An 18609-nucleotide genomic window follows, 5' to 3' on the forward strand; every position below is an offset into this window, starting at 1 on the left:
GTTTAATTAAAAAAAAAAAAAAAGAATCATGGGATAAAAAGTGGGGTAAGACAGGAATTCGGAGTTTCTGTGGCGAGGAGAGAAATGGGTAGCTGGCTGTCCCTCAGTCATCGCACACCTGAGGGCCCCTCGGAGTTGACACTGGGCCAGCTCTGCGGCCTGTCCCAGGCTGGCCCCGCATTTCCACGGTGAGCCAGCGCGATGAACTTCTAGCAGTGCCCGGGCCACCTGAATCCTGAACAGCTAAGTCCTTTGTTATTTTCTTCCTTCAGTAATTAATATAGTGATATCAAAGCTGTGTGCAGTTAGGATTAACTTTATGCTACCTTAAAATGTGCTGCATCTGAGACTGGATCTAACAGGGAAAAGGACTCAGGGCATGGGATCAAGCCTTTTAAAATACAGTGGCATTTCTGTGTTTCGGGGGCATACAGACGTCTAAGGCCACCCAGTCCCGTGTTGCTGGGAGACCTTGGAGGAGGAGAGAGGGTGGAAGGAGGAGGTTTTGGCTCCTGAGCTGATTTTATTTCTCCCTATTGAGATTTCTCTATGTCCTCTACCACGAGCCCTGCTCAGAAGTTGGGGTTGGGGAGCTGCCGTCTGCTGCTGGTCCCTCTTCACCACCATCTGTGTAGGAGGTGCAAAGCTGGCCTGTGCTGAGGGTCCCTGCCCTTGCTGTGACCCGTTGGGAGCTGTGTGCCTGCCTGGCCCACCGCCACCCCCACATCTCCAGGACCCCACTCATCTCCTTGCCTCAGGGCCTGTGAGCCTGCAGGGCAGGCGGGGAGCAGGCCCTGGCTGGCTGTGCTGTGACCCCGAAGCCCAGGACCAGGCGGCAGATTTGACGACCACAGAGACGGTTTGATGACAGGCACAGCTGGGGTGTGTCTTCCTGCCTTTTTTTCAGAATCAATATTTTCTTTTCTTCTCCCCCTCCTGAACCCGGTGTTGATGAGTGCTTAGATGCTGGTGCAAATCCAGCAGAGATAGAAGTGGAAATTTGTATTTTTGTTTGACACAAATGTAACCCCCACCCCCAGTGTTAATCAGTGGACTCTAATTAGCACCTGTGAAAAATAATAATGGATAGGTAAGGAAAAGTTGAATTTGGCTAGGCTTTGAGATCCATTGCTTTGAAATTAGACAGGAGAATTAACTGTGGTACAGCAGTGTCCGCAGTTTCAGTCTGTCTCTGAAATGGGTCCAGATGTGGTCCCTTGGAAGTCTCTGTGTACATCCTGGTGACTTGGGAGGAGCCACTCGTGTAAGGCGGTGTGTGGCGGGAGGGGACTTCCTTCTGTGCCTGGGTCCCCTTGGCAGCCTCGCTGGCTGAGTCCATGGAGATACCCGAGCCTGAGGCTGCAGCCCAGGCTGGAGAGTTCTGGGACCGTCTGTGTGCTCAGTTAGGGTGCTGGTCCCAGGGAACGGCAGCCAACCCTGGAGCCTCACTGGCCTGTGGGTTTGGGTCTCAGGGCCCAGTGTCCAGAGCCCCAAGTCTGAGCTGGAGAATCCTGGGCATGTTTGTCACTGGAGTTATAACGCGTTGTATGCTTCCTTCTGCAGGCAGCTGCTCTTTCCAGTGATTGTTTCGGCTTGGACAACCGGACCGTGGGATTCTTTTCTTCCTTTTGCCACTAAATGCCTGCGCACAGCCCGAGTTCTGGTGCAGGGAGAAGGGTGGAGCTTTTTGCCTGAGGATGGCCGTTTCCCTTGGCAGGATGAGGGCAGAGTGCGTGACGTCTCCACCACCGGGGTAAGAGCTGCCTTTCCGTGTTGCTTCTGTGTCTGTGTCTGTCAGAGGAGGATGAGCCTTCCAAGGCAGTGACAGTGAAGAGAGGGCTGGGCCTGAAAGGGTCGGGTCGGTCAGAGTTGTGTCTGGCTTCACGTGGATGCCTGTGAGCTGGAATCCAGACACGTCTGCCTCAGTCACACACCAGGAAGTGCTTTGTGTGAGCGGCACAGCCTTTGAGATACCCTGGGTGAGTTCAGATTAAGTTGAAGGAGCCCACGTAAACGTCTGGCCTTCTGGTTCTCCCGGAGCACCCAGTGACGTGTCCCCACGGCCCACCATCCCGACCCAGACGTGGCTGCGTCCTAGGCTCTCCTGTTCCACAAGGTCCTTCAGGAGGCCCCAGCCACTCCTATATTTGATGATGGACTTGTGTGGCCATCGGAAACATCGAATTTTGCCGTGCTTGGCCTAGGTCCTTCTGCTGACTTTTTGATCAAAGAGATGACAGTTTTGGCCACTCCCTTCAGATAAGTGACGGTCTTTCACTAGACAGCATTCAGCGTAGGGGCAGTAGCTGCCGGCAGAAGTAGGTGACCCCTTCTGTGCGGAGCCCAGAGTGAGCGTGAAGACCAGTCATACCGACATCCAGGGAGAAGGGCAGAGCTGCCACATCTTGTGTTAGAGCCGGCACGCAGGAGTGCGCAGGGCTGTGGGAGGCATGGGCTGGTGGGGAGAGAACCACTAAGCCGGCCGAGGTGCCTGCAGGTTCTCCGGGAGCCCTCCCAGCTGTGCTGCTGGTGGCATTTCCCTGTGTCCACGCAGTGTGGCCCAGGGTTAGAGGTTTCTCGTGGGACAAAGTCCATGTCTTCTTGGTCAAAAGCTGTCATTTGTGATTGTTTGCCTTTTACAAACAGGACGGATTTCTGGCTGGTGGCTCACTAAATCACTCAGCCTTCTGAGCAGCCTCTTTGGAGATGAGCTTTGGGAAGTACAGGGATCTCTGGAGTTTCCAGAGAGGAGCAGTCGTGCTAAATAAAGGTCAGACGGGAATGAGACTGCGCTTGCCTGGTTGCTCCAGTTAGGAGAGGGAAGGCAGAGGACCCTCAGAGCTCTTATTTTCAGGCTGAAGTTTTACTTGTGCCTCGTGCCTCCTGTTTTCAAAAGACCCTTTGCATTTGCTATTTTGTGTCCAAGGTGAGCTCAGCCTTTCCTTCTGTGGATCAAGGGTCTTCCTCCTCCAGGGACATGGCCCTGAGAAGAGGCGCTCACAGGCTTTTCGGAGGCCTTGTCTTCTGCTCCGCTGGTTGCTTCCCGTGGCTCACATCGAGGAGGGGCCTGCCGGGTTCAGTCTGTCCCATTCAGCATGTGAAAGCTGGGGCAGTGTTGGGTGTTCTCATGCCCGTGTGCTGCTGTGAGGCACACAGGCCCCTTGGGGAAGCCCTGTGCAGGAGCTCAGGTGCCCAGGCAGTACTGCTCCTGGGGACAAAGCCTCACGTCCAGAAGGCTCTTCGAAGCTTCTTGTGTTCTGCACTCCTACTCTGGGCATGTCTGGGATCGATGCCCATGAACAGCTACTTATTTCTGTTTCGCTGCTGTAAAAAAACACTGATTCATGGAGCCTGGATTCAAGTCCCCAGTACCCCACTTCCCACCCGGCCTGGGTGGAGGAGGGCCTGGGCTTGTCATGCTTGCTGTTCTTCCCCTCATGGGGGTTCTTGTGTGTCTCCCTCCTGGAGCAGGAAGAACTGTGAGGACGGATGTCAGGGAAGACCCTGCTGGATGGGACCATAGTGGCATTAGATTTTCAGTTCTGTTTATGTTTGCATGGTTTTATTTGGTATAGAGTCACACGGAGTTTTTAGTCTTTTCTGTTGCCTAATAGACACCTAGGACTGAGTAATTTGTAAAGAAAAGAGATCTGTTTGATTCACACTCTTGGTGGCTGAAAGTCCACACAGCATGAGGACGTGTGTGTGGAGAGAGCCAGGGGTCGGCTGGCACTTACAGCCTGCTGTCCTGAGACTGACCTGGATGCTGGGAGCTGCCCAGCCCTCCTGGGCGGTGCCACCATGACCTGACCCGTTCCCTCCAGGCCTACCTTTTAGAGGTCCACCACCTCTGCAGGCGCCACTGCCCCAGGGGCCACACTCTAACTCATGGACTCTTGGGACAAAGCACATCTGAGACGTAGCACATGGAGGGTCAGAAATTGAATTTCACCTTGCCTACACTCATAAAAATGCAAACATTTTTTCCTTTGCACTTAATGGAATGAAATGAAACTCAAGGAAATGTTCGGAAAAGATGGCAGTATTAATGTTGAAAATGGCCTTTTTCTTTAATGACATAACTAATTGTGCTTTTGTTTTGACAAGTGGAAGGAAAAAGGAATTTAGGTTTTTATTTACTTTTATGGAATTGATTTTTAAAAATGATTCTGTTCAATAAGAAAAGGCTGGCTTGCATTACTTGCTACTTTTCTGAGCAAAGCAAACAATGTCTGAGTTGTTTGTGTATCGGCTGTGAGAAGACACAGTGGTCTGAGCACAAAGCTGGGAGAGCTGGGAATGTACTGTGAAGAGGAGGATAGGAAAGGCTTTTCGGCTCTGTGTGGAGGCAGGAGGATTGGTGTACTTTTTCTTTGGAGCTTTCGGTAGTATCTTGGATTTCGACCTCCTTTTCCCTCTTTTAATCTGACAAACACCAGGACGCATCACGTGGCCAGGCCCTGTGTGTAGAGTCATCACCGAGAGGGACCAGTCCAGGCTCCTTTAGGCAGAAGGGAGAACAGCTGTGGGTCCTTCTGCAGGGGGGCCAAGTGCCACTGTACCACACAGATGTGCCCTGCCTGAGACCCCACCTGCGCTCACCATGCTAAGACATCACCCCTCAGAAGAGGCAGCAAATCCCCAGACGAAGACGCCAGCCGGTCTCTGCCCCTGCCATTCAAGCAGTAAGCGCACGGTCTGAGCAATAGCGGCAAGTCTGCCATGCAAGCTGGTGACCCAGGGTGAACTCTGCAGTGGGGCGTCTCAGCAGACAGCCCCTTGCTCCCTCTGCCTGCTGGGTCCACACCACCCCAGCTGCTGGTGTGTAAGGTTGAGCAGTGCCGTGTGTGAAGCACATTCTGCAGTGCACGGCCAGCGAAGCCGTTGAGCAGGTTGTTCTGAAGTCATTTTCATAGGGAGGTTTCCGTGTGCAGAAACAGAGAGGGTGATATGTTACATTTGGGGTACCCGGCACCCAGCGCTCACCAGGGTGGGCTCATGGCCATCTTGTGTGAACAGTGAGCTTACTTTTCCCTGTGTTCCTAGACATAGATCCCAGCTGCTGTATAACTTTATCATGCATTTCCAGAGTATAAGGACTCCTTTCAAAGAACATAATGGCAGTCCCATTAGGAAACCAGAAGTTAACAATCCTTTATGTGATTGAGTGTCTAGTTGTTGTTCCAGTGTCCCTGAATGTCAGCATTTGGCTTGATAGAAGCAGTGATTATACCAAGTCCTCACTTTGGTTTTGTTCGCTATTTCTTTGATTTGTCCTGTTTGCTTTCTGACAGTCTGAATTTTGCTGCCTGGATGATCAGGGGTCAGATATTGTAACTCTGATCTATTTGTTAGGAAATTTCTCATCTGGGTTTAATCTGGGCTTTGGCAGCCAACGATAACCATTGCTTAGATCTGTTATTAATAGGGTTTCAAAATGGCCACGTTTTAATTCTCTTACTCCTTTTTCATTCATTAGCTTTTTTCAAGGACAGTTTTATTGAGAAAAGCCCAATAAAATTTTCCTTGTAAAAATGTATAATTCAGTGGTTCTTAGAATATTCATAAGATTTGGCAACCATTTTAATCCAGAGTATTTTTATCACCCCCAAAAGAAGCCGTACTCATTAGCAATCCCCGTTCTCAGCAGGCACGAATCCACTGCCTCCGTGGGTCTGCTTACTATGCATGCTTTATGTACGGCTGGGTGACACAGAATGACACTTCACGATGACAGGTCTTCTATGTCGTCACCCAGAACTAGTCTGTGACCATGGCCCCATAAGACGAGGTTGTAGCTCTCTGGTGTACGTCACTGTAGCGTATGATCTGTGCACGGTGATGAGATTGCCCAGTGATGCGTCCCTCGGAGTGTCCCACTGGGAAGTGGGATTGCATGATAGTGGCCTTTGTCTGGATCTTCATTAGCACAGTGTTTGCAGAGCGGATGCGTGTGGGTCCGCGTGGCCGGGTCATTGCTTTTTATAGCCGAGTATTGCCCATCACGTGAGGGTCTGCTCCTGGTTCGCGCGCTCATCAGTTAGTGGACCTCGGGGCGGTTTCCTCTTTGCCATTCCGAACACAGCTACTGTGAACACTCAGTTCTTGCTTTAGTCTGGACACAGGCTGTAGTTTCTCTTGGTAACGTACCCAGGAGCCCAGTCGGTGGGTCCGCGGGGGAGTGGGCGAAAGACCCCAGGAGCTCAGGGAGTTCCCGGGGTGCTGACCCGCATCTGCGCGGCGGTGACCGGGAGTGGGGTGAGGCCCGCGGGCCTCTGGTCTGACAGCGTGCTCTCGCTCTTACAGGCTCACTTGCCTCTGCGGCCACAAGGTGCCTCCGGGATCCCGAGCTAGAGGAGCCGCTTTCTCGTAAATCACCCCACCTGAGCTATTTTGTTAATAGCAATGAGAAGTGGGCTTTCTGTACTCCAGAGTTCTGCTCCTTTTCTCTTTCTGCCGGTCCTCTGAGTGCCACACCGTCTCCGCTGCTGCCGCTTGTGGGGTCCCAGTCACAGTTTGAGCCCTGCACCCTTGTATGTCAGGATTGTTTTGGCTTCCTGGGTCCCTTGTGTTTCCATATGAATTTTACAAACCAATTGTTGATTTCCGAGAAGAGGATTTTGAATTCGTAGATTAATTTGGGGAGCGTTGTCGTTTTAACAGCAGTGTGTCTTCCAACTCATAACCATAATATGTCATTCCACAGACTTATGTCTTCTTTAACTGCTTTCAGCAGTGTTCTCTAGTTTTTAATGTACAAATTCACATCACTTTTGTTAAATCTGTTCCTAAGTATTTTATCATTTTTGATGCTATTGTAAATGTTATTTTTTAGATTTCATATTGTATTTTCTCATTGATGATATACAAAAAGAGAATTGAGTTTTGTATATTAATTTTATTTCTTGTAATACCACTGAATTTATTAGTTCATATAATTTGTGTGTGTGTGTGTGTGTGTGTGAGTGTGTGTGTGTGTGGTAGACTCTGTAGCATTTTCTATATGTATAAGCTCATGTTACTTTTTTGTTTTCAATCTGGAGGCATTTTCTTTTTCCTGTCTAATTTTCCCCACTAGAACATCTAGTACAGTGAAGTAATGAGAATAGGCTTTCCATCTTTGAGTATCAAGAATGTTTTTAGCTGTAATTTTTTTCATAGATGTCCTTCATCAACTTAGAGAAGTTCTAGTCTGAATTTGGTGTGTGTGTGTAAACATGAAGGGTTTTTGATTTCTTAAATGCTTCTTTTGCATTTATTGAGATGGTAATGTTTTCCTCATTTAGTCCCTGAGTGTGTTTTGATTGATTCAAGTTTGTCAGGTCAGCCTTACATTCCTCAAATAAATCTTAGTATTCATGGTATATAATCCCTTCATATTTTGTTGGATTTGGTTTGCTGTGCTTTCTTGAAAATTTTTACATGTATATGCACGAGATACTGGTTTGTGGGGTTCTTGTCCTGTCTTTTTCTAGCTTGGTGTGAGGGTAACACTGGCTTCTTAGAATGAATTGGGAGCTGAGCATTCCTCTCCTACTTCCTACTTCCTGTAGGTTGTGTGTTTCTAGCCGTTTGCCCACTTGGGGTCTGTGATCTGTGGATGTACAGTTACATGGCTCTCCATGGTGAATGGAACCTCTTTCATCACCCATTTTGCTCTCATTTTTTTCCTAATTTCTTGCATTTTTTCTTAGTCTAGCTAAAGATTTATCAGTTTCATTGATTTTCTTTTAAGCATACTTTAACATCTTTTGGCTTTGTTGATTTATTTCTGTACGTGTTCTACCACCACTGAGCTAGATCCTCAGTTCTTTTCTTTCCTTTGAGACAGGATCTCACTGAGTTGCCCAGGCTGGGCTGGAACTCATGGTACTCCTGCTTCAGCCTCCTAAGAGTGCTAGAATTACAACAAATATGTGCTTCCATGCCTGGTGACTTTGTTATGTTTTAAAAAATTTTGTCCATATGCTCAATTTCAATAACTTCTTAATCTCTCTCTCTCTCCCTCTCTCTCTCTGGGTGTAGTTTCTTCTTTTTATTTTCTTAAAGGAGAAAGTTCTCAATTTGATGTTTCTTTTAGTATGGTGTGTAAAGCTGTAAATTTTCTTCTAAACACTGTTAGAAGCGTTTAGCAACCTCTAAGTTTGTTATGTTCCTTCAAATTTTTGTCTTTGTTCATCTCAAAGCATTTTAAATTTCCATTTAACATTTTCCTTTGTTTTATTGGTTTTGATTTTTGTGTTTTGCTTTCTTCAGACATGGTCTCACTATCTGGTTCAGGCTGGTCTTGAATTCACTATGTAGCCCAGGCTGGCCTTGAATTTATGGTGATCCTCCTGCCTCAGCCTCCTGAGTGCTGGGATTTATAGGGAAGTGCTGCTGTGCCCAGCTGACTCATCAGTTGTTTAAAAGGGTTGTTAATTTCCATGTTAAAAAGTCTCACCCAGATTTCCGCTGTTATCAATGTACAGTTGCCTTCGTTTTGGTTGGTACACATGCTTGCACTGATGAATAGTTTTTGCTGGTGTTCGGCTCTTGAATGTCCTCAGACACTCACAGTTGTAGGCTTGGTCTTCAGCTCCCAGGAGCGCTGGCTTCGTGGGGAGGAGGGACTTTGTGGAGAGCAGCTGGGGGTGAGCGTGTGCCCTCAGAGGGACCCTAGGCCTGGCCTCCCTTTCTCTCCTCCATGTTCTGCGGTCATGAGAAGGACGGGCTCCTTCACCATGAGCGCTGCCAGGGTGCCCTCTGCCACTGCGGCCCCAGGGCCAGCGCCAATGGACAGGAGCCTCTGACTGCCCTGAAGGGTGGTGTCTGAATCTGTCACAGGGAGGGAGGGCTGGCGGCGTGCTGGAGAATGCCTGCTGCAGAATGCGCAGGGGAGAGCCCTTCCTGTCAGTTTGCAGTGTTCAGATGTCTTCAGCCCTGTGGATTTGTCATCCCACATTGAAAATGGGGCATTGGAATCTTGGGCTGTTACCGTTGAACTGTCTGCTTCTCCCTTCAGCTCTGTTAGTGTTTTGTATCTTTATATTTTCTATCCTACCTCATTTTGGGTCTTATCTTAGACCCTGCTGCTCCTGTAGCCAGGTCTTCTCTCTCGCCAGACAGAGCCCAAGGAGGTCCTGCCACAGACATGGGGTTCCTGCCTCACCCATGAGGGACGGGGTGCAGGTTCCCACCTCCCATCAAGAGCAAGGAGTCTCAGGGAAATCAGCAAGAGGCAGAGTGGACTGACTGCGGAGGTTTAGAAGTGTGCACTCGAAGATACAGCGGGGATGCTGAAGACTTTTGCATCGTATTTCTTTTCCTTACGTTCTGGGCCCATTTCTACATACATACATTTATAATTCTTATGCTTTCTTGATGGATTGACTCTTGTATTACTATAAATGCCCTCTGTCTCTACTAACAATTTTTTGTCTTAAATTTTATTTTGTGTGATCCTCAGTTTAGCCCATTCAGTTCTCATTCTTTTCTTTCAACTTGTTTGTTTTTGAATGTAAATAATTATTTTGCAGTGTACCATTTAAATTTTTTCCACTGCTATATTCTTCATTATAGGAATATTTTTAAAAAGAAAAATGTCCCTCGTTAACCCCTATATTGTTTTCTTAAAGTATAATTCAAGCAGGAAGGCAGAATGAATGTTTGAGTGTTCCCTTTATTTTTCACAGAATAATGAATGACTCGGTATTCTAGGGCTCCAAAAGTAACCAATGTATTTATTTGTTTTTAAAAATAATTATGAATTCAGGAATTTTTACATACTTGATGTGTTTCAGTCTGTTACAGATTTGTTTTCACTTGAGGCAAGATTTCCTGACTTGGGCAGTGTAAGTCTCCTTAAGTTGGTCTTTAGTCTTTGGCTGTCACCCTTGCAGTTTCCTTGCTTTTTCATGTAACATGATATTCCAGGCTCATCCTGTGCCCCAGGCTGGGATTGCCTGTTCCTTCACAGACCCCTGTGTTTAAAGTGAGAAATTGAAGTTAGATATCTCAGTTTGACCAATCTCAGGGTGTTCACTGCTTTTGACCGACACCTTCAGCTGGGTTTCCCAAGAAACAGACTGAGACAGATTCTGCAGGAAGTGGGTTGGTGGGTGCCCTTGGAGGTCACTGCCCTGGGGAAGGGAAGGAAGTAGAACCAGGTGAAGGGAGGGGTTGAATGTGATGGGGATTCAGCAGAAACCACATCTGACTCTAGGGAGCTGGCCTGCCACCTCAGTTAAAAGGTCTTTGTACACCTCATGGTTGGCCCTGGGAGGGGTCGAACGTGTGCTGGGTGGCCACTGTCCTTAGCCGGATGTTGTTCCTGGTATGGGGCTCAGTGGGGAGCCCTCAGCTGTGTGCGCTCCCACAAGCTGTGCTGGGTTCTGAGGGAGGTGGGTCCAACGAGGCAGGAGGCCTCCATGTCTGACCAGTGGACAGAGTGAAGAAAGATTTTCTTTTGGTGAAATGCAAGTCGCGTGCTCAGATTGATATTTCCAACCCAAATTGAGGCCAGTGGGTTATTTTACTTAATTTGTTTTATTTTTATATTAATATTTTTAAAAATTTTATGTCCAGAGTCTTAGGGTGCCTAATGACATTAACATAACAGCATATTTGCTTTGTCCTGTGTGTATAAAAATTTCAGAGTAGTTATACCAACACGATTACTAAAAATGCTTTCAAATTTCTGTAAGACTCTTGTCCCAAGGTATATACTGTACCAGTAGGCATGTCTAATCAAATGATTTTGTTTTAAAATATTTTGAAGCCATTCATCTTTTTGAAGTAACCACCAATTTGTTGCACAGTTAATGCTTGTTTCATTTTTATTTTTGTTTCTTAATTATGTAAAACATTTATGTAGTTATCATATCCAGCTTCCATTGCTGTCTCTTATGCCCTGCTTCTTTTTATCTTCATGTAAGAAAGCATTTTTCTAAATTTTGGTTTATGTTTTCACTGTTTCTTTCTCATTATATAAGCATACACTCTGGTGTATGTATGTATGTACGTATGGTGTACGTATGGTGTATGTATGGTGTATGTATGGTGTATGTACTTGTTTCCATCCCCTTAGGTAAAGTGTAGCACACTATTGACACTTATGTTACTTGCTTTTTTCTTTACTTAACTAAATCAGCCTAGAAATCACTCCATTGCATACACACACACACACACACACACACACACGTGGCTTTTTCAAAATCCAATTCTTGTTAATGGATACTTAGGTTGTTTCCAGTTATGCAAGTGTTTCCTAGTTTTGCCTACCTCAGGGAAAGATTTCTGGAAGAGGAATTGATGGTCGAAGGGTAGAGGCCTTTGTGGTTTTGCTAAATTCTGCTCCTTAGGGTTCCCTCACATTCTGTGTTTACGCCACCATGTAGAGTGTCTGCTTACCACAGACTCATCGGTAGAATATGGAGTTTTATCTTTGGCTTTCCCCCAATTTGCCATATTAAACTGTAGTTTCATGTGCAGGTCTCTTTCTGTGAGCAAGGTTGAACTTTTTTTAAAGTTAACCATTTTAAATTATTTATTTAATTTATTTATTTCCAGCAACAGAAATCGAACTCAGGACCTTGTGCTTTCCAGGCAGGTTTGCTGCCACTGAGCTAAGTCCCCAGCCCACAAAGTTGAACAATTTTTTCCTGACTTCAGAACCACATTTTTTTCAGTGAGCTTTTTTTGGCTCCATCTCTTGCCTATTTTTCTGTACTGTTATTGCTTGGTTTCTTGGTTTCTGTTTTAAGGTTCTTTTTACATTAAATGTATTAATTTCTCATTTATGATATGCATGGCAATTATTTCTTCATATTCCTTTTTTACGCTGCTATGGTATATTTTTTTCCATTATCAAAATGTGCTTGCATGCCATCAAATTTATTTTCTTTCATTATTTTGTCCCTGTGTTTTGAGTCAGAATTAGAAAAGCTTTTCATGCTTCTGGGTTATGAATGAGCTGCCCATGTTTTCGTTTAGGAGCGTATGGTTCTCGGCATGTCTACTTCTATGCACACGTGCACACACACATGCACGCACATGCACGTGCTCTTGTGGTTGTCTCTCGTGGGGAGTGGTTTCAGCAGCTCCATAGGTCCTCAGTCGCTCAGGCCCTTCTGCGAGTGGTACAGTAGTTACCACATTTGTGAGACCTGCACACACCCTCCTGTATTTAAAGTTTAAATGATCTCCAGGGGACTTATAATACCCAATCCAGATACACTCTGTGTCAGTAGTCATCGTGTTGCCTTGTTTGGGGAACAGTGAGAAATAAAAACAGTTTGTATGTGCTCAGTACAGATGCAAGTTTTAAAGTTTGGTTTTTGAGGTGCTAGGAATGAACCCATGACCTTTGCACTGAGCAGCATCCGAGCCCCTTAACATTAAAAAAAATTATTTTGGGACAGTGTGCTGCTGAGTCGCTAAGTTTGCCAGTCTGGGCCTAACTTGCAATTGTCTCGCCTCACCCTCCCGAGTGCTAGGATTTAAGGCGTGCACTACCTGCCCCGCAAAAGGTATCTGTGATCTGTAGTTGGCTGGGATGTGGAACTCTGGGACCCGGAGGGCCAACTATATTTACACTGTATGTTATGTACATATAAGCTTTATATGAAATCTATTTATAAATATTTATACTTTACACACACACAGATATACCTGTGACCCTGTCCACATGCCCTGACAGAACTAAGTGAGACGCTGTTAAGGAACGCTGCCCGAGTGCAGGTATCTTGGAGACGATGCTGCTCAGGGTCTCTGTGGCCTTGACGTGTGAGTAGGGACACAGAAGACAGGGAGTGCTGAGCTGGGCAGCAGCCTGCCCTGGGCCTCTGCCCTGGGCCTGGACAGCGGCCCCCATCTCTGACTCCGCTTCTTCCTGGCCAAGTCTGACAGAGGAGGATTGGTGTGACCGCAAAACGTTTGCGCGAGGGAGCTGCCTGCAGCTGGTACTGGTGAGAGCTCTGACTCCGGCCCCAGCTGGGCTGACATGGTCCAGGCTCAGTCGAGGAAACCCACGCTGGCCAGGGCCTCTCGGCTGCTGCTGAGCCAGGGTGCTCATGTGGGCCCTGGAGACGCTGTCCTCTCCCTGCTGAGGGCCTCTGTCGGGACGTCTGGTTATGATGCGTGCTGCTCTTGCGCCCAGACCGTGGGATGGGTGAACCTCGTGACAGGCTCTCCTTCACTGGTACAGAGTAAACAAGGAGCAGGAACAGAGTGGGAAGACTGGCAGTGCGGTGATGAGCGTGCGCTCAGAAAAGTGATGGAGCCTGGGAAGGGGGTCCCACGCCCCAGCCAGGAGGCCACATGCACTGCGAGTGTCGCAGAGACAGACACTGACTTCCATCATCGCTGGCTTCCAGGAGGCCGAGCGGGGAGAAATAATTCACCAGAAGATAACTTCCATGAAAGCCTGAGCAGCAGCTTAGCTAAAGTAGTTCCTTGGAACACTTTACTGTTACATATGCCATGAGCGTGAGCTGGCTTTCACAGATGTGAAGTTATATAAATATTTGGACCAAGTCAGCAGCTCTGATTTAGGCCTCGCAAAGAAGATATCTAATCGAAAACAGAAAGCAGAGGGGGAAAATTGAGTTTTTGGAAGAGGTCAGCAAACCTATTAAGCGCTGCCAGCCATGTTACAGTCTCTGGTTTCATGCAATACATTCGGCATGGGTTTCTTGAGAGCAAATGCTCCTGTGTTCCCTCCAGGGGTGGACAGCAGGGGCTGCATTTTAAGGCTGTGACTTCTAGTGTGTCCCTTTTGGAGAAAGAGTCTTCTTTCTTGCCGACAGATTGCACTTTCCTTTCTGACTTTCTGCCTCCTTTCTGGGCTCACCGTCCACCCCCTCAGGCCAGTTAGGACAGCACACCTCCCGAGTCCTGCCCTTTTCTGTCCAGCCAGTTGCCTCTCTTGTCACTTCCACTGTATAGCTTCTGGACTCCTCATGGTCTCCATGTGCACCCCACTGTGTGACTCGGGTCCTGGCTCCTCTGCTGCTCCTCTCTGTCCTGTCTCCTGAGCCCCAGCCTTGCCTCCGAGCTCTTCAGCCCTGTGGGGAAGCACAGTCTTTGTTATTATTATTAATTATTAATTATTGACAGCAGTGGGGATTGACCTCAGGGCTTTCACACTGAGCTCCATCTCCAGCCCTGTTTTTTAATTGGTTATTATGAGATGGGGTCTCCCAGACTGTGCAGGCTGGGCTCAGACTTGATCCTTCTGCTTCATCCTCCTGAAGTGCTCGGATTACAGGTGTGCACCACCACACCAAACTTAACTGTTTTTAATTTATAAAGGAAAGAAGTTTATCTCACAGCTCTAGAGGCTGGGAGTCTAAGAACATGGTGCCAGCAATTGGCAAGGGGTCCTTGTGTGCTGTGGCATGGAGGCAGAGCATCCATCCTCAGAGGGATCTTTCTCAGCCATAGTCACAAGCGCAGCCTTGTCCATTGTTGATTAAGACTCTTTTGTGCTCTGCTGACAGCATACAGCCCATGTTCTTCTGCCTGCTGAGCAGCCCTTGTACCGTGTGCCTCCTGCCCAGCTCCTTTGGGAGCTTCTCCCTCTCTTCGGTCAGCTCTGCGCGGCCACCGCTGCAGTAAGGCCTCTCCAGCCAAGGCCTCTGCTCCTTTCTCAGTGATCCCAAGGATTCCTGGCTATGCCATGGTGTAGCACTTCCTGCTCTGGATTATGGGGTTATAGTGAGGGAGAAGATGAGGTGGGCGGAGTTCAGTGCTGGAGAAAACATAGGCTTTGGAATTAAGTCAGCTTGGGTTTCAGCATTGGCTCTGTCATTCCCCTGCTGCTTGCTTTGGACTCAGCCTTGTCACACTTCTCCCTTACAGTGCTGGAAGGGCCAGCAGCGGGGTTCTCGTGTGTCCCACGGGGACCCCTTTGTGACCAGGGGCGGAAGTACGACTCCAGCGGGCCATGCTCAAAACCTACTCTTCGCTCTGAGAGATAGGTCTAGTGCAGCCCGGTTAGTGTCAGAACTGAAAGCACCCCTGTGTGTGGTGAGAGTAGCCTCTGTGCGCAGGGGCGATTGTGGCTGAGGGCAGAGTGGGAGACTGAGGGCCAGGAGCAGGAGAGCAGTATGCTGTGTCTGGGAACTCAGCACGCATTTCAGTAAAGGTTTTGCCAGATCGTGCAGCTGCGCCTGAAACACCGTCCTGGGAAGAGCAGTGATACCTGCCAGCCTACAAGGCAGGGAATACTTATGTCCCGCTGGTTGTCCAGCCCAAACCTAGGCCGGGGCTCTCAGGGAGTAAAGCACTCAGCACAGAGGCTGAGCCGAGCCTGCCCTGGGTCGTGCTCAGTGCGGAGGGGAGGACCCACAGTTCTGCGGGTGTAGACGGTCCACCCCCTCACTCGGTGGATGGGAGGAGGGAGCGGCAGGCCTGGAGCTGGGAGCTGTCACGAGCCCGACATGTCAGAGCTGCGGGATGCTTGGACTGTGTGAGTCCAGAGTATGTGGTGTTGGGGGAGGAGTCTGAGTGCTTAACAAGTAAGTAGTATCTAGGATTCTTCCAATTACTTTTGCAGTCTTCTCTGTTTTCTAAAAAAGATAGATCTATAAGTCCACAAAGTGTTGAAAGATTCTGTTTTGTCCGCGTTTTCCTTTTGTTAGGTGGTAACAGTTCATTCATTTTCTTTGCATTCCTTGCCTTGCTCTCAGTGCAGCCCCTGTCCGGAGAGGCGGACTGGACGTAGGTGTGGCCAGGCAGGACGGTCGCGATGCTAACACGGCTTGTGCTCTTGCAGGCGCAGCGTGACCTCCTGTGTCTCCCTTTCCGGCCAGCGCACTGCTTCCTGGATCCATCATGGTGTTTGGTGAGTTTTTTTGTCACCCTGGACAAGACGAGGAACTGGTGAACTTGAACGTGGGGGGCTTTAAGCAGTCTGTGGCTCAGAGAACCCTGCTGCGGTTCCCTCACACCCGCCTGGGGAGGCTGCTCAGCTGCCACTCGGAAGAGGCCATCCTGGAGCTGTGTGATGACTACAGTGTGGCCGACAGAGAGTACTACTTCGACCGGAACCCGTCCTTGTTCAGATACGTTCTGAACTTTTACTACACGGGGAAGCTGCATGTCACGGAGGAGCTGTGTGTGTTCTCGTTCTGCCAGGAGATCGAGTACTGGGGCATCAACGAGCTGTTCATCGACTCCTGCTGCAGCACTCGCTACCAGGAACGCAAGGAGGAGAGCCAGGACAAGGACTGGGAGCAGAGAAGCAACGATGCCAGCACCGACTCCTCCTTTGAAGAGTCCTCTCTCTTCGAGAAGGAGCTGGAGAAGTTTGACCAGCTGCGATTTGGTCAGCTCCGGAAGAAGATCTGGATCCGCATGGAGAACCCAGCGTCCTGCCTGTCCGCCAAGCTGATCGCCATCTCGTCCCTGAGTGTGGTGCTGGCCTCCATCGTGGCCATGTGTGTGCACAGCATGTCAGAGTTCCAGAACGAGGACGGAGAGGTGGACGACCCCGTGCTGGAGGGTGTGGAGATGGCCTGCATTGCATGGTTCACTGGGGAGCTTGCCATCCGGCTGGTTGCTGCTCCCTGTCAAAAGAAATTCTGGAAGAATCCTTTGAACATAATTGACTTTGTCTCTATCATTCCCTTCTATGCCACGCTGGCAGTAGACACCAAGGAAGAAGAGAGCGAGGACATCGAGAACATGGGCAAGGTGGTCCAGATTCTCCGGCTCATGCGGATTTTCCGCATTCTGAAGCTTGCCCGACACTCGGTAGGACTCCGGTCTCTCGGGGCCACCCTGAGACACAGCTACCACGAGGTCGGGCTGTTGCTGCTTTTCCTTTCTGTCGGCATCTCCATCTTCTCCGTGCTTGTCTACTCTGTGGAGAAGGACGACCAAGGATCCAGCCTCACCAGCATCCCCATCTGCTGGTGGTGGGCCACCATCAGCATGACCACCGTGGGCTACGGAGACACCCACCCCGTCACGCTGGCCGGGAAGGTCGTCGCCAGCACCTGCATCCTCTGTGGCATCCTGGTGGTGGCTCTGCCCATCACCATCATCTTTAACAAGTTCTCAAAGTACTACCAGAAGCAAAAGGACCTCGATGTGGACCAGCGCAGTGAGGAAGCCCCGGAGAAGGGCCACGAACTGCCCTACATCAACATCCGGGACGTTTATGCCCAGAAGGTCCACGCCCTCATCGCCAGCCTGTCCTCTCTGGGCATCGTGGTGAGTGACCCTGAGTCCACCGATGCCTCGAGCACGGATGACCACGAGGCTGCCTGCAAAACGGCGGAGACCCGCGCGGCGCAGTGAGCAGGGCCGTCTGTGCTGTATCGGCGAACTTTCCTGGCATTAGGTTAACACAGCTTTATACACCTCAGTGGTTTGTTGAAATCATTTACTTCTCAGGGCGTAACTTCTAGCCATAGCTGGACATTCATTGCTGAATTCTGAGATGATAGAATTATCTTTATTTTTTATCAGTGAGGTCAATTAAATGTCTTGTTCTGAAATTTATTTTTTACCAGAGAGAGTTGTATATGGTTTTGGAAAAAAAGTCCATGATACTGGGTGGGATTCGTTGCTACAGTTTATGCCTCATTCTGCACTGTCATTACTCACATTGAGCTAACTGTACATTGCTGACCAGAACAACCAGAGGTCTAGCCGATGAAGACGACTTGCATGCGAGATCCACACGATGAGACAATGCATGCACATCCGTGTTCACGTTCTAGACATGGAAACTAGGAGCCTAATAAACTTCCTGATTCGGTATGGAGAATGTGTTGGTTGTTCCATTTTTGTGTCTAGGAAGTACATTTAAGTGCGTGCACGTTTGGCTTGAAAGGGAAAAGCTCTTTTCAAATACAGGGGTCCTTCCTTCGTGTCTCTGGATTTCGGACACACACCGGTGACACCTTTAGTTCAGCAGACCTGTGCTGGTGGCAGGTAGAGGAACATGTCTGTGACTGAACCGCAAGGTCCAGGGTTTAGCACCCATGATTACACGTGGGTGCTTGGGACACATGAGTGGAATTTGCACACTTACCTTTCCAGAGTGTAGTTTGAATTCTGTAACATCTGCTGCGAGGATAGAGCGTCATCCCCTGAAATTATGCAGAGCAGAGTAAACCCACCACTCCCAGCAGACACCGCAGTGAGCAGGTGAGAGGGGCGGTGTCACACAGACACAGGTGTGAGCCGCTGTGCAACTGCTTCTGGTGGCCTTAGCGACGGCAGGGCCTGTGTCTGCAGAGAAACACTCCCCGAAAGCTGGCGCCCACAGTGTCCGCTGGAGTGGAGGCAGAGCAGCCCCTCCACGTGTCAGTTTTGGGGCTCGCTGGCAGTGCTAAGTCGTGCTGTCAGGCTGGTTCGTTTCCCCAGCTCTTGTGGGTGTCAGAGCTGAGCTGCGTGGTTTGTGACTGGCTTTCTTTGTCTTGGGGGTCGCAGCAGAGCTGTGCAGGTGGCAGTGACCCTGGCTTCTCACTCTGCACATGCCGAGATGGCCACGGGCACGGCCACGCAGGGTTCGTGCTCCCCTTTAAATCTGGGGTTCGTTGTCCACGTGTGCCTTCCCTTTCCCATCGAAAACGTCTCTGTTCCCCCAGAGCCTTCTTGTGTTGGCGGAAGTGT

The 18609-nt window shown here is 49.0% G+C and overlaps 1 protein-coding gene across 7 annotated transcripts in view; it reads left to right on the forward strand.

Annotated features, from left to right (window-relative positions):
- The window catches only part of Kcns3 (potassium voltage-gated channel modifier subfamily S member 3), a 42309-nt gene extending 24529 nt beyond the window's left edge, over positions 1–17780 (forward strand). For 5 of the 7 annotated variants that reach the window (XM_033762877.1, XM_010607445.2, XM_010607443.2 and 2 more), the window contains 2 exons: positions 1564–1753; positions 15758–17779. In XM_033762877.1, the coding sequence (XP_033618768.1) occupies positions 15817–17286 (1470 nt within the window). In that variant the 5' untranslated portion in view covers positions 1564–1753; positions 15758–15816 and the 3' untranslated portion in view covers positions 17287–17779. The other 2 variants (XM_010607448.2, XM_010607447.2) reach the window with 2 other exon arrangements.
- The last annotated feature ends 829 nt before the right edge of the window (positions 17781–18609 follow it).

Source organism: Fukomys damarensis, unplaced genomic scaffold (genome assembly GCF_012274545.1).
Source record: "Fukomys damarensis isolate Sample0158 unplaced genomic scaffold, DMR_v1.0_HiC HiC_scaffold_2, whole genome shotgun sequence".
Lineage (NCBI taxonomy): Eukaryota > Metazoa > Chordata > Mammalia > Rodentia > Bathyergidae > Fukomys > Fukomys damarensis.